Here is a 16,400-nt window from a genome sequence, read left to right as displayed (position 1 = left end):
GCAAGATGCCAGTCACAAGAAAAGGGAGCTTCTCCCCATGCAAATAAATTGCAAATACTGGGAGCCCAATCCAGATTTGGACAATGGGGGGCCTGAAGGCTAAAGCTTCCAACTCCCATGTGAGGGTTCTGATACAAATTCCTCCCCATGTGTCTGCAATTCACTATAAGAAAGCCATTCACACAACTGAGTGGAAGAGCAAACTTTCACTTGCGTAATGGGACTTCTACCTCTGCAGCCAATCCCTCCCTCAACCCTCTGGAGAAGATTGCAGGGGATACGCAGGCAGGACTCCATTCCACCAACAATGTCCGCTCCATTGGTTGATAAACACTGTTGTATTTCCTCCATAGTTCTGAGATTGCTGCAGCATACAGATGAGTATACTCTAGTAAATAGGCATTGGATATGCTGTCACATTTCTGTCAATTTCTGTGTGCTTTTAAAACATTTGAGACACGTCATGAAAGAAAGTTCTCAAGCCTTCACACAAAAACCCCAAATACACATGTTACTGCTGTGTATCACCTTGTCATCTACATATTGCTGAGGTTTGTACAAAACACAGTTAGTTGTGTTAGCAAGTCTTGGAAAATCTAAGCACAAAACTCTTTTGCATTTTCAGCAGAAGCAAAATGTTTTCTATGTATAGAAGCCTAAACCTACAGACTATTGCAGCTGGGCAAATTTCCCCAAGTTCCTAAAAGCTAAATATGACAACTGTACTTTAACAAGCTACAAAGATCCCATCATACATATCTCTGTTATTTTTGGGAAGTGAGCAGGAGAGGATGCTAAATCACTTTTTATTACTATTACATTTTCACTGTGGTCAGATTTATTTTTTAATGAAGAAAATTGATTGCTTGCCCTTATCACTTATAAAGGATGAAAACAAAATTCAACATACAGTGGTACCTTGGTTTACGAACTTAATCCGTTCCGGAAGTCCATTCTTATACCAAAGCATTCTTAAACTAAGGTGTGCTTTCCCATAGCAGTGGGGGACTCAATTTACAAATGGAACACACACAACAGGAAGTGGAACATGTTCTGCTTCCAAGGCAAAGTTCACAAACCAAAAGACCTACTTCTGGGTTTGCAGCGTTCTTAGTCCAAGTTGTTCCTAAACTAAGCTGTTCTTAAACCAAGGTACCACTGTATTACGCTAAGTGGTAAATTAAGCTAGTCTCAACTGGTGCCAAGTAAGCAGCATGCACTATTCTGCAACTTTAGGCTAAAAATGACAGGTACTGGTACCAAATATGCAACAGCCCTAGAATCTACATGGAATCAGGGCCATTCCTGAGTATGATGAGTTTAGCACTACCAAAGTATTAGGTCTACTCATGCTCAAATAACACATGCAAGGGAAACATGCTCTGCCCCCACCCCCAATAATCCCATCTGCTTCACTCCCAACATTCACATGATGATTTTGAACATGCTTAGAATCCTCCTTCACATCTTTGTGCATTCAGAAGTGGAGCTACCAACAGGATTAGATGTATTTGACAGGACAGGTACATGCAGCCCTGCTTTCCTTTCATGTGTTCTTTGAATACATACAGACCAATTATCTGACTAGGACTTTCAGATAGTTGTATCCAGCAAAGTTCTCATAGAGTAGACACACTGAAATTAATGGATCTAAGTTATTCACTTCCTGGTTTAACTATATTTTAAGTTGCCTGACACATAGACGTGGGAGGGGAAGGAACATGTGAAGATAGCTTACTGAAAAAAGCCAGTTAGGACAAGATGGGATCTCTTTGCTGGCCATGTTTCATTGTCAAAAAGAGCAGAGTACCAAATGAACCGAAATCTTCAGGGATTCTGTTATGAAACTCAACCCTGGATGCTACTGCTCTAGCCAAACCTGATTGCTATGTCTCCACTATTTTCAGCCTTCCTCTCTGAGAATGTTTCTTGGCAGAATGGTTGTTCTGTGGTTTCACACATCTGGATTTAATCTGTTTTCTGGACCTTTGCTTGCATGCCTTTGATCTTGATGTGGCACTTCTTGGCTATGGATAACTTTGTCCAGCTAGAAAATTCTAGGAGAAATTCTAGCCTTTGATCCAGCTACATCCTGATGCAGTGAGATCAGGTGGACTATAAATATGAAGATATAAATAAATGCAGTTTTGTCATGAACTTCCATATACAACACTTCAAAGACAGAGATACACTGATATTCCTTCTTTTTTTAAAAAAAATGATTTTACATCATGGAAAATGTTTTTTTTTGGGGGGGGGGTTGGCAATGACTTTCCAACTCTTGAGGACAATGGGCCAGGGAACCTCTAGACCAGGGGTTGCCAACCTGGTCCCTACCACCCACTATTGGCCGTTTCAGGATTCTAGGTGGGCGGTAGTAGGTACTACAGCACAAGCTGAATCCTCCTTCCATCAAGCACTGGTGGGCGGTAAGGCAATTTTACCATCAAGATGGATGGATTAGTGGGCGGTAGGTATAAAAAGGTTGGCTACCCCTGCTCTAGACTGTGACTCTACTTTTGAGTCCTCCATATTTAATAGTTGCATGAAGAATCATTTCTACTTTGTGGGATTTCTCCCATCACTAAATGGAAATTTGAGAGAAACCATTAAGGCTAAGAGGCAGTGGAGTGAGAGTACAAATTAAATTTGCTAATTGATAAAAACTAACTAAGCTGCAACTTGGCTACAGACATTCAATATGAAATAAAATTTGGCATCATCATCTGTCGTGTGTGTGTGTGTGTGTGTGTGTGTGTCTATCTGTGTGCACACAAAGCTAAAATTCTTGCTTTATTGTAATTTCCAGGTAAGTAACTCTGGTACCATGATGTAAGCCCTAACTGAGGGTAAAGCAGACAGCCATGTTGGACTTCTGGGGAAAAAAACCCCTGAAACAAACATCTTAGTCAGTTTGAACATGATGCATAAGGAGTGGCTATTATGGATTTTTTTTAAGTACAATGTTTTATTTCTGCCTGGGGGGGGGAGTATTTGTTAGTGTCAATATAGTGTATGTTCTTGTGGTTGGTCATGTCTGAAGCCTGAAAACTGCGTTACTTTGTGAATTTTAATGAAATTTAGTCTACGCATCTTAATGTTACTTCGGAGAAAACATACATAGGATTGTATTGTTATTTCTTATGCTAACGACAGGCTTAACCAGTTGAAAATACTACCGTATCATAGAAGAACTGTAATGACTAGATTCAGCTATAGCCAAATGGACCTCTCTATGCATTCCCTCCAAGAATTAAGGTAGCATAATTCAAATCTAATTTATACCAGGCTTAGCTCAAATTTAGTTAAGAAAATTGAAGTATATATCAGTAACATGTCTGGGCAGGAGTTAAAGCCATACACACTACTTCATCACCATTACAATTCACATCAGGAAATGAGAGTACAAGAGTTAGAGACTACAAATTAGAAATATACTGTATAGTTCACTTACTGTAGGGGGGGGGAATAATCTCTCAAAGGTGCTTATTCAACACACTGCTCACAGCTAAAACAATACATAGGGGTTATGCTATCACAAGAGAAATTATTTGCCTTGTCTGCCAAAGTGACATGTGGGAAAGAGAGGCACAGTAAATAGTATATAAATTCTATTAAATATAATAGATAATAAATACAGTGTGTTTCTTTTGCACTTGTCCAGTCTCCTGCACAATCTGGTGAAATCCTTCCAGCTTCTCTCCATAATTCCTTCTTTTTCACCTCACCTTCAGTGTCAGGGGCCTGACAATTTTTGATAGATTGTAACTGTGCTTTATGAAGGAGGGTGGGAGTAGTCTGGCTTTAGGAAGCAAGGTTCCCAACTTGATCACCATGCAAATCATGGGCAAGCTTGGTAGAATCAGGGAAGCCTGTGATGGAACAGCATCCACCTATTCTTTCCCCTCGTCTGAAGAACCTCTGTAAGTAGCAGCAGTCATTTGGTGGAAGTGAAACAGGAGGACACGAGGCTGCATACACATGGTTTATTCTAGACTCAATGGCAACTGAGTGCTTGTTTTTTCTACAAAGTCCACACACAATCTTGCATAGTTTGCCCCTGAAATGCACTTACTGAGAAATGGGTTTCGTTCTGAAAATAAAAGCTCACTGCGGATTGCCTCAGTGTGTCCATTTGAAAACAAACAGAGGCAATGAGTCTCAGCATTGGGAGATGGGCCAAAGGCATTCTTGGTGGGCATAAACCAAGATGTTGTGGGTGGACCCATACCAAGACTGCAACCACCAGTTCCTTCTTCATTTACTTGGGGTATGTGTAAGGAGAAAAAAAGCATGGATAACCTAATCAAGGGGAGTGTTATAAAATGTATATCAAGTAACCACATTACCCTTCTGGTCGGCAGGCTATAGACTCAATTTTGATTGAAAGCAGCACATTCTGAGGATCAGCATGAATGATTTCAGAAAAACTACATTCCATCAAGAGGGATCGGAGAGTGCATTTGAGAGAGGACGTATTAGTCAGTTAAGCTCTTCTCTTTGACACACTTTCACTGCATGATATTTAAAGTAAGCTGATATCTTTGTAAAGCAAGGTTGAAACCCTGGACTGGGCTCATCTCTGGTTGGTGACTGGTGTTAGTCATGCATTCTGCACATAACCAGAGGCACTGATTAAATACAAAATTGTGATTCTGAGAGGCTAGATGCATGTGTGTGTGAATTAAAGATTACTTGTTTATTTATAAAACTATTTCTGTATCACTATTCATAAAAAAAAATTCAGAGCAGTTTATAACAACTTTACATAAAACCATACAATAAATATGATGTGAAAAATTAAAATCAGAAATCAGCTAACCATGGTGGGAAAATGTATTCTTAATTGTCTGGATGACAGAATTAAAAAGTCATCAGCATCTGCAACAGATAACTTGCCTATTTTCTGGACATGGGAACCACCCATTGAAAGAGCCTCTATCTTCCCAAAATTCAAGCAGGTTATTGGCCCTCGTCCATTCCAACATTGCATTTAGACACCAATCCAGAGCTTTCACAGCCTCTGAGTGAAATGTTATGGAGATGTAGAGCTGTGCTCTACACTATGCTCCAAAATTCCACATTTGTTCACTGTTTCAGTACAGTATATGCTTCTGAATGATGTCCAAGAGGTGTTTTCATTCTAAATTCAGTAATGGGGCAATGGAGATCATTCTTGAGAATTAATACAGAGAGCAAATCTGTAAGGCTGTGCTGATAGCATAATGCATATAGCACAAGAATACCTCTTCACCCTTATTTATGCATAGCAAACTCACGCTTTCAATTACTCATCTCACATTTAAAAGCCCTTTTCAATTTATGTGAACTGTGCAACCTACATTGACGGGAATGTGGATTTGATTGAAAAGCATCCTCTTATATGCTTATATCCTCTTGGGCCCAATCTTCGAGACTCACAAAACATGCATGAAAATCACAGTGGTTGCTGAAGAATAATTTACCGTACAGGCCAGTTCTATGAATAGCCCACAGTAAGATAATAATGACAGTCAGAACCAACTCCAACATCATTAAGATTTCAAATTCTCCCAAACTCTTTTTGTGTGTGCATATTAAACAAAACAAGATGAAGGTGGAGGGGAAGCTTGATAGAAGTCCCCACTTTTTAAACAAACACAAATATGGCTTCCCCTGTTTTGCTTTTAAAAACTTCAAGAAGAGTTCTGGTCTGGAGATGCTGCAGTCCTTGCATATATGACCTTAGGTGTGTTTTTGGTAAGATGTGGGTTTACTGCGACTTTTCAAGGCGTATTTACCTTCTCGGGTGTAAATGAGATGGTTGGCCATCTGTCATGGATGCTTTAGCTGAGATTTCTGCATTGCATGGGGTTGGACTAGATGATCCTGGGGGTCCCTTCCAACTCTACGATTTTGCAACCTAGCACAACGGCACTTGCGCACCCCTGGAAGGCAGCCGCCGTGGGAAGTGCGGAAAGCCCACAGGCCTCCTGCTCCTCCTCCTCCTCGCGGCCCACTTCGTTTTCCCACCAGTTGCGGAGCCGGGCCTCGTGGAGGCGGCTGGCTTCGCCTCTTCCCACGGGCCCGCTGCCGGCTGCGAGGACCCGAGAGACCAGGGCCGCCCTGCTCGCTCGCCCTTCTCCTCGTTCTCTCTCCCCCGGGAGAGGCTTCCCTCCCTCGGCCTCCTGCCGGCGCCCCTTCGGAGCGTGAGAACCCGGCGAGGAAAATGAGTCCCCTCAGGAGGAAGGCGGCGGGAAAGGTCGCGCCGTTCCCTCACAGGGCGCGGGAAGGAGGAGAGGGGAGCAGCCGGGCGGGCACGAGGCGCCGGCGCGCGCGCCCTTCGGACAGGTGAAGGCGGAGGCCGAGCGCGGCGCCCACTTACTTGATGTCCTCCCAGACCTCGGGGCCGTAATTCCGGATCACCAGAAGCTCCAGAGCGTGATTGACGAATCCGTACTGCCAAAGAGGGGGGAAAGCGGGAAAGCCGCGTTGGTGGAAGGCTCTCAAAAATGTGCAAAGGGGGCGAAGCTTATGATGTGCTTGTGCGTGGAAACACGGGTACGAATCCGGGTTGGGTTCGGGAAACGGGGAAGAAAGGTGCATCGATTATTCTCTCCCCCGCCCCCCCCCTCACCTGCTCCAGGTGGATGATGCCTACAGGAGAGCCTAGCTTCAGGCAAAACCACAAAGCCAAGGAGGGGTGTTTGGAGATGGGTACCAACCCGGGTACTCATCTGCAAGGGAAAGGAGCGGGGTGCCAATATTCCCCCCCCTAACACCCCCGTCCCTGTTCCAGGTGGACTGTGCCCAGGAAAGAAAAGCGCGTGGCTGTGTGGGAGCCCCAGTTGCGGCCGCATCTCCCCGCTCGCGACCTCCTCCGAAGCTATTCCCGTCCCCTGCGCCACGCTCCTTATCGCGCATCCTTCCCTTCCCATCCCTGCCAGAATAGCTGTCCCCCCCCCATAAAGGCGACCCGGCAGCCCGTGGCGCATCTGCCTCTCGCCTCGCACTCACCATCGCGCCTGCCGGATCGCCCCTCGGCGACCGCGCAGGGACGCCGCCTCAGCAGCAGGAGGAGCAGCTCCGCGAGGGGATACTGTATAGGCAGGCGAGGAGGAAGACGAGGACGGCGGCGACCAGGCGAGCAGCGGCTTCTCGCGCCGGCCTCCCTCGATGCGCCCTCTTGAGTGTCACCGGAACGCAGCCAATCGCGACGGCGGCCCGGAGGGTGGCTTCCAATCGGAAGCAGAGGAGGGAATTCGGATGCTGCTGGTGTGGGAGGGGGGAAAGGGGAGGGGTGGCGAAGGATGGGGAAGGCAGGTCGATGCGGGCTGGTGGCGACAGTGCTGGGAGAGGCGACATCGGAGGCAGAGACGTGATTGCCTTGACAATGGGGGGACGAAGGAGACGCTTGAGCTGATGCAAACCAGGCTGCCCTGAAGTCATCCTGAGGGATGTGCGTGTGCGCCGAGGGCCAGATTCCTCTCGCTCTCTCCCTCTCTGTTCTTGGCTGCTTCCCAGGGACTTGCTCACCTGTTTGCTTTACTTTGATTAATACATCGACTCACCTTTCTAGTCAGTGGCTTTTCTGAGGCTTGCATGGTAAATATTTAACAGGCATGATTGCTCTTCACGTTCCCACCGGCTTCATCATTTTGGCTCATCATTCGTGCGTTATCCTTAAGCCTTTTCTAGAGCCCCCTCTGTATTTCGGAAGAGTGGCAACTATCCTCTCTGTCTGCATTTTCACAGCTTATAACTCCATTTAGGATTTTCGCTGTTGCGATGATGATGACGACGACGATGATGATTCCAAAATAATTACCCAAAGGTCACCCTGGCTGCACTGAGAGCTGTCACTCATCTAAACCCGCTAGTCAACTGTTATTTTCCAGAATTCATTAGAACAATTGAGGTGTGGATTCTGGCAAAGTTGTCTAGGGGCAGCCCAAGCCATTTTTCTGCCTTGTGAAGGACAAGATGGTGCTTTGCCCATTTGCTGCATAGAATCTAACTAGAAACTAGACTGGTAGTTGATGGTGATGGAACTGAGGCCTCCACCACACCCTTAGGGCAGCAAGCTGGCATAGAGGCTGCAGGGCAGACCACATGGCTCACATTTCTAGCCACTTTCGACCCCTTAGAATTTTCTGCCTGAGGCAGCTGCCTCGCTCTGCCACATGGACAGGCTGGCCCTGCTATTGCCAATACTCCTGTCCTTTCAAGAAACTGTGTATCTGTATCTTTCCAATTCCACATCTTCATCAGGGGTGTTGATGTTGCCTCTTGGATGTGGTACCCTCATCTCCAAACGAACATTATGAAAGTAGAGTTTATAACCTTTCTGCCCAAATCCTTCCTCAGTCTCTGAAGATACTGACTTAAAAAACAACAACGCCACACACACCAAAAACAATTCCAGAAGAAAAGCTGTATTGGAACAAATACTAATACTAATAATACTACTACTACTAATAATAATAATAATTAATAACCAGTGGCAGTATTGCTGCTGGATAGTTGGGGCTTAAAGAGCAAAACTGGCCAAGATCTTCCTATGTGAAAAGGAATGATTACAGTGTAATCATTAAATTGGCCATCAAAAACTGGAGGTAATAGCTATGCAATTCTAAAACTAGGCTTCTATAAATGGGGAGAGGGCCAAAAACTGCCATGGGTATTAAAAATACTTTCTTAAACTCCCCCTTATAAGAACATTTTTTAAAAAAAATAAAAATTGAGACAATGAAAAACAGGATGCTCATTACCGAAGACAGACTCTTAAGGAAAGGAATTAATTACTGCTTTCTTGCAATACATACCCGCAAGAGGCCGTCATGATTACTGGGAAATGAAGGTTAAATAAACTCTTCTCTTGGCAGAAATGTACCAATAGGGAAGTGATCCAAACTGGTGCCTTCTGGTGTTCAAATGTAATGGATAAAGGTCAGAATGGTCAAGTGCAGTAGCAGGAATTCAAAGACATGTGAGTGTGTGCTTTGAATATTGGACTTGCATGCAGATTGTAGTGATTAACACTGCTGACCCACCCAGAGCTGTGCAGGCTGGATGAGAAAAGATGGATTGTGAAATATATTAGATTCAGCCAAAGCAGTTACTATGTGCTGTTTTGAGAAGCTCAGCAGACTCACCTAGTAACCATCATTATCTGAATCTGCACTATTCAAATTTCTAATTGAGTTTGTTATATCCCAGTGTGCACTTAACCATGCTTTAACTTATAGAAATAATAGATTTAACAGTAGAACAATGTGGGGAAATTATTGAATGAGATCAGCAGGGAGGGGGTTTAAAGACAATGTTTCTGGACATTTGCTGGATAAAGCAAATTTTAGAAATGATTAAGTTATATGGTGATCATAATTCTTAAATAATCTCTGTAGAATCAGTGTGACTTACCTGGAGGAAATGTATTTGACAATTACAGAATACGCCTATCCAGATCCACTCTGAAATAAGACCCACTGATGCAACTAGGACTTACTTCTAAGGTTGTGAGCATGGGAGTTCAACCTATGCACACGTACTTAGAAGTAAGCTGTATGTAATTCATCAGTACTTATTTCAGAGTCACCATGCAAAGGACTGGGCTGTAAGATAGGTATATTTTATTGCAAACAGTGTATAATTAATACACTAAATTAATAAACAGGTAGTACAATTATCGTCAGATTCATTGCAATATATGTACATGTTTTCAGCCCCCTGCCCTTTCCCATTGTTGCACACCTTGGCAGTTAAGAGTTCCTTTTTCCAACTTCAGTTGGTAAAACAACTGTAGGCATTCCTGGATCAGGATAACTTAACCACAGTTCTCCATGCCTTGTGAACCTCACATTTGGATTACTGCAATGCACTGTATATGGGGTTAGCCTTGGGGAAGGTCCGGAGCAGAGGCTGCACGTCCCTTTTCGCCACCTGAGGCAAAACAGGAAGGTGATGCCCCCGTGCCACCCTGCTTCCTCTACAGCCTTCCTTACCTGGGTTGCACAGTGGCAAAGTGGCAGCGATGACAATGAGTTCTGGTGAGATCTCACAAGATTTTGGTGAGATTTGGGGAAGACCTCTCCAGCAACCGCCGCCACCATTTCTCTGCTGGTGGTGGAGATGGCAGGGCCCCCCATGGCAGCTGCCTCAGTTTTCCTCCTGGGCAGGCAGGTCTTGCTCCAGAGGCTGCAGCTGACACAGACCACAGTCTGTAGGTTGCGTGTGGAGCCAAACTAACACCTGCAAAAAACACCCAGGCCAAGTTCAGGGTGTTGGTACTCACCTATGCAGCTCAGGACCAGGTTACTTGAGAGACTGTCTTAAAGTGGTACCTCTGGTTAAGCACTTAATTCGTTCTGCAGGTCCATTCTTAACCTGAAACTGTTCTTAACCTGAGGTACCACTTTAGCTAATGGGGCCTCCCGCTGCTGCCATGCTGCCGCATGATTTCTGTTCTCATCCTGAAGCAAAGTTCTTAACCCAAGGTACTACTTCCGGGTTAGCGGAGTCTGTAACCTGAAGTGTTTGTAACCCGAAGCGTTTGTAACCTGAGGTACCACTGTATATCTTATAATACCATGGATCAGCAAACAAAGGCCCACGGGCCAGATCAGGCCCAATCGCCTTCTGGATCCAGCCTGCAGATGGTCCAGGAATTGTCGCGTAGATTACCAGTGCGCGCGTTCTTTCCCTCTACCTCCCTCTCCCTCACACAGTGGTGGCAGTGGCACCTCCTCCCTCCCTCCTCCTGGCTTCTCTGTGCCCTGCCTAGAGGAGGAAGGGGGATGGGCTTTGTTGGTGCCAGCAGCAGCAGCACTTGAGCAGCTGCCATTTTAAGCAGCCCCTCTCTGGAGCCCTTTTGCATGCCGCTCATCGTCCCTCCACTGCCACCAGCCCCTGCCACTTGCAAGACGCAGGTAAGCAGCCACTGGGGCTCATGGTGCTCTTGCACCTTTCTTTCTTTTTTCAAAATATAATCCAACCCCCCACAAGGTCTGAGGGACAGTGGACCGGCCCCCTGCTGAAAAAGTTTGCTGGCCCCTGTCTTATACATCTCTGCAGTCTGCAGAAGAGTTCATCCTGCAAGTTCTAACGATCTCAGCAGCCTGCTCCACTGTACCTCAGAGCAGGGGTTTTAGTGTGAGTGCCCCTGACCTGTGAAACAACATTGCTGTCGAGATATTATCTGTACTTTCTGAAAGCAATTTTTGTCCCAACTGGCTTTCCCAGCTAGATAAATGGGTCTACCGCAAGTGTCCACTTGTTAGGGTGTTAGTCTTGTTTCAAAAGCTTTGCTTTTGTGCTTTTAACTCTTTATAATTATCTGATGTATAAATCACCTTGAGATGCTTCTTTAGAAGGTGATTAATAATTCAATAATAATAGTGAATTGTATCATCAGAGCAATCTTTAATTCAGGAGAACCTGGAACTGATCACAGATCATGCAACACCTTCTAAACAGACTGCCTTCAGCATATCCGGCGTATTAAAGGAGAAGCCAAAATAATCGCTGCTGAAATGCTTGAGAAAGCACTATTGCCAAGTCAATTACTCTTCTCATTCAGACATCTCAACTTGGTCATCTGTACCGGATGGAAGATGAATCCATTCCAAATGATCTTCTAACCAGAGAACATGCAGATGTTCAAAAGCCATCGAATCAAACAAAGATCAGGTTTTAAGGATGTTTGCAAGTTAAGAGGGGCCTAAGGCTAAAAAGGAACATTGTAAGCTGGGAAATTTCAGCTGGCAACAGGCTATGTAGAGGTCAAAATGCGGCAGACAAAAAAGAATAGGAAGAGAGGAAAGAGAGAATAAAGGAAAGGTCCACTGTGAAGTCTTTCCTCACCATCCCTTCAAGGTACATAAATACCTTGAAGATACGATGTCCAGTATCTGTGTCCAAGATAACTGTGCATAGGTCAGAGATCCATATGTGCCATAAATATATTTCCCTTATCGGGGAAGGGCCATATCTCAGTGGTAGAGTATTGGCTTTGCAAGCAGAAGGAGTCAGGTTCAATCCCTGGTGTCTCCAGGCAGAATTGGTAATGTCCCCTCTCTGAAATCCTGGATTGCCACTGTGGGCAGTATAGACAATACTGAGATGTATGAACCAGGAGCTCCTATATTCCATAGCCCTCCTGCAAGTCACAAAAACATCATACGTTGTTCAAGTGTCATCAGGAGACAGCCTTGGTGGAAGAGGACAGTGGTGCTGAGTTTGATGCTTTTAGAACTGTCTCAATGTATGTTCATCTACAAAGTTAGTAGAGCCAAGTAGTTTTCATCTGAGCTGCAGAAGAACTGCATCTTTACAGTATAAAGAACACAATCCAGCATTCCCAGTTTAAGTCTCTGAAAACTGTTTTGTTGCGGTGAAGACTTTAGCAGAAGTAAGGGTTCATTACCATTTGCTTGTGTAAGCAGAAGAGATTATTTGGCTGTCAGCATCAAAACCTCTGAAGCCCATGGGACATATATCTTTAGAGGATTGTTTATTTTATTCCAGATTCCTGCACAGTTTATTATTTCTTTGACTGTATGTCTAACCTCATGTTCCAGCACAACTGCATATTTAACATTCAGATCCACCCTTTGAAATTGGGAGAAAACACATCTCAAACCACTGTATCTGGATATGATGGGGCATTCAGAGCAATGGATCATCTGTGTGTACACACTTTGGCATCCTTCTCAACAAAGTAGCATCATTTTAAACAACCATCCAGCCATGCAGTTCAAGGGAAACTGGATGGACACCATTTCCATGTAGGAAAACACATTACTAACAACCAGAACTACTGCAACTATGACTCTGGCAAACACAGATAATGATCCACTGCTCTAAATGCCCTTCCATATCTAGAGACAGTGCTCACTGGAAGGACAGATCGTGAAGCTGAGGCTCCAATACTTTGGCCACCTCATGAGAAGAGAAGAATCCTTGGAAAAGACCCTGATGTTGGGAAAGATTGAGGGCACTAGGAGAAGGGGACGACATAGGACGAGATGGTTGGACAGTGTTCTCGAAGCTATGAACATGAGTTTGACCAAACTGCGGGAGGCAGTGCAAGACAGGAGGGCCTGGCATGCTCTGGTCCATGGGGTCACGAAGAGTCGGACACGACTAAACAACTAAACCAGTGTTTCCCAACCTTGTGCCTCCAGCTGTTTTCGGACTACAATTCCCATCATTCCTGACCACTGGTCTTGCTAGCTAGGGATGATGGGAGTTGTAGTCCCAAAACATCTGGAGGCACAAGGTTGGGAAACACTGGACTAAACAACAACAACATCTAGAGACAGCAGCCTGAGATATGTTTTCTCTTAAATGTTAAGGATTGATCTAAAGTTTAATATACAGTTATGCTGGAACATGAGATTAGACATACCGCCAAAGTATTCTGCAATGTGTGATGGGAAGCACACATGACCCAGTGTGTGGCAGGTTTGAAAAAAGCAAATTCCATGCTAGGGATCATTAGGAAAGGGACTGAACATTTCGACCATGTTCCTGTTACAGATGTGCCCCCCTGCCCCATGTTTAGGTGGCAACGACAGATTTTATGGGGACAGGCCAGCAGGAATGGATCTGCTCTTTCCCTTCAGGTGAGTACAATCTTTCTGAGATCTTATACTGTTGTTGAGAAAAGTCAAAAGTGCAAAACTGGTATCAAAAGTTCAAAGATCCTAGTTGGATAGCTCAGTCAATTGTTCATGAGATTCTTAATCTCAGGGTCAGGGGGTTTGAGCCCCATGTTGGGCAAAAAAATATAATCCTACATGGCAGGGGGTTGGACTAGATGACCCCAATGGTCCCTTACAACTCTACAGTTCTGTGGTTCTATAAATCTAGCTTTAAAAGATTTACCTCAAGTCATAGAATAAGACTTTGGCTTAGAACCATTTTTTAAAATCTATTTCCACCCCCAATCCTATTACTGTTAGAAATGAAATACAGTCTTGAAAGTATGGTCATGCTCAAAGGCTTGACTTAAGATCCCTAAAAAAAACTACTGCTGTTACATGTTAGAAGTAAAAGGGGAGAGAATAAAATGCAAGATGATTCAGTGACCTGATGTAAGCCTTACTATAAATGGCAGCCGAGTTTCTATTTTTGGAGTCTCACACTCTAAGGAGATACATTTCCTGCCTCTCTAAGCCTGAATCCTCAAACAATTTACACTTGACTAGTCTCTGTTCAGTCACCTGGAACTGGTCCAGAGTTAAGCGGTTTCAGGTCTGCAGCCCTTTTATGCAAATAAATGAGGTGGGAAAGCAGCTATTTCTGGCCACAGTGAGGAGAGACAAATAGGATCACCAAAGTAGGCCAGGCCATGCACATGCAAAAGCAGTCAACATCTGGGCACAATATTGGGTTCTACATACAAGAGAAGCCAGCAGTTTATCTTATGGCAAGACTACACAACAGGAAAACAATTCTGTATGCTTGTTTCATCAGTAGCATTGCAAATCTATGAGGTAGCCACATTTGAAATACTGCGTACAATTCTAGTGGCTCCATCTCCAAAAAGGGATAGCATAGAGCTGTTTAAATGGGCAACCAAGATTGAAGCATCTTCCCTAGGAGAAAGGCTAAAGCATTGTGTGTGCAAAGCAGGGGAGAGGAGTAATTTAGGGGGGAAAGTGACTGTGGTTGTGGAGTTTCTTCTACAAGTTCCAAAGATCTTAAGAAGCTCACTCTACAGTAACTTGGAGCAGGGCTGCCCATTTTCTGTGGAATAGCATTCCTGTTGAAATATGACAGGCATCCACTATCTGCACTTTCCAGAAACAATTGAAGACATCTTGGTTCTGACAGGCTTTCCCAGCTGGATAAGTGGCTCTTTACCACGAGTGTCCACTTGTTGGAATTTTGGTCTTATTTTCAATGTTCTTTTCTCTCTCTTTTGTACTTTTGAGTACTTAACTGTGTTTAACTGACATGGTTGGACAGTGTTCTCGAAGCCACCAACATGAGTCTGACCAAACTGTGGGAGGCAGTGGAAGACAGGAGTGCCTGGCGTGCTATGGTCCATGGGGTCACGAAGAGTCGGACACGACTAAACGACTAAACAACAACAACAAATTATTTTACATGTAAATTGCCTCAAGACAGTGATTAATACATCAATTTGTGCCTATACCGTACAGACATACATACATACATACATACATACATACATACATACACACAAAGTGTTATTATCTAATAACACTAGATGGGTCATTCAATGAAAATGGACTGGTAGTAGATTCAGGACAGATGAAATGCAGCACTTCTTCACAAAGAATATATTAATCAAATTTTATGGAATTCACAGACACAAGATGAAGAGATGGCCACTAGCTTAGATAAATTTAAGGAAGGTTTAGACCAATTCATGGCGTGTGGAACCATCGATTAGTCATCAGGATGGAGGGATAGGATGCTTCTAGTTACTGTATCCTAGGGAGCAACACTAGGTGAGGGATACTGTCTTTAGGTTCTTCATTGTTGACTTCCTGGAAGCACCTAGTTGTCCATTTTGGGAAAGAGAATACTGGATCTTTGGTCTGTTCATGTAGGGCCCCTTTGACATTTTTATCATGCTGTGGGTTCACCTACTGATTTCCAAATCAGCAAAGTATAACTTACAATCTGTAACCATGTCGGATCAATCACTGGAGTCTAGCAGGGATATACCATGGCCTGACATGGAAAACCTTTCCTCATGCAGACTGTGCCAGAGCCCTGGAATTTGCAACCATTCTGCTCCATAAGTCTTGGTCAGGATCCATAGAGTTGAAGGAGAAGGTTGAACTTGAATTACATTATTCTGGTGTCTTATGATTCAACTTTACTGACCTTTACTAGGACAAGACTGGCAGGGTTTTTTTGTACATTTATTATGCATTTATTATGCAATTAGGAGCTACTGCCCCTGTTCACTTCACTCAACCTAAGCCATCCAACCCTTTTGCCACCCCCCTTCCCTCAAACCTTGCCAGCTCCACTACCCCACCCACCCCCTCACCTATCCCACCACAGCTTAACCCACCCTCCACTCACATCTTATTCCAACCCCCAAGCCTTTTGAAATGAGAGGCACTTCAGACAGCAGTTTTTTGAAGTGCCCTTGTTAAACCTCACTCCAGCTACGTTGAATGGGGGTGGGGACTTCACAGAGTAGTTTGCCAAATTGCTTTGTGAAACCCCTCATTCCATTAAACAACTTGGCTAGGCTGCCTTCCACCCTGTCATTATGCTGGAGTTGACATGGCTGTTTATGCAGCGTACTGACAGCCTTTTATTTTTATGCATATAGGAAAAAATGTTCTGTACATTATTCAAGTGTTTTTCCTTTTATTGAAGTTATCATATATCAAAACATGAGTACACCATATATATATATATATATATAT

General features: G+C 44.1%; 1 protein-coding gene across 1 annotated transcript in view; it reads right to left on the bottom strand.

The window, feature by feature from the left end:
- The window catches only part of GUCY1B1 (guanylate cyclase 1 soluble subunit beta 1), a 42,970-nt gene extending 35,790 nt beyond the window's left edge, over positions 1-7,180 (bottom strand). The window contains exons 1-2 of the mRNA XM_035112309.2: positions 6,997-7,180; positions 6,365-6,438 (exon numbers count right to left, since the gene is read on the bottom strand). Coding sequence (XP_034968200.1) covers positions 6,365-6,438; positions 6,997-6,999 — 77 coding nt within the window. The 5' untranslated portion in view covers positions 7,000-7,180. The remainder of the gene's footprint in view (positions 1-6,364; positions 6,439-6,996) is intronic.
- Positions 7,181-16,400: the final 9,220 nt, after the last annotated feature.

Source organism: Zootoca vivipara, chromosome 9 (assembly GCF_963506605.1).
Source record: "Zootoca vivipara chromosome 9, rZooViv1.1, whole genome shotgun sequence".
Lineage (NCBI taxonomy): Eukaryota > Metazoa > Chordata > Lepidosauria > Squamata > Lacertidae > Zootoca > Zootoca vivipara.
The sequence above is the reverse complement of the archived record's forward strand: the minus strand, read 5'-3'. Positions and strand labels throughout refer to the sequence as shown.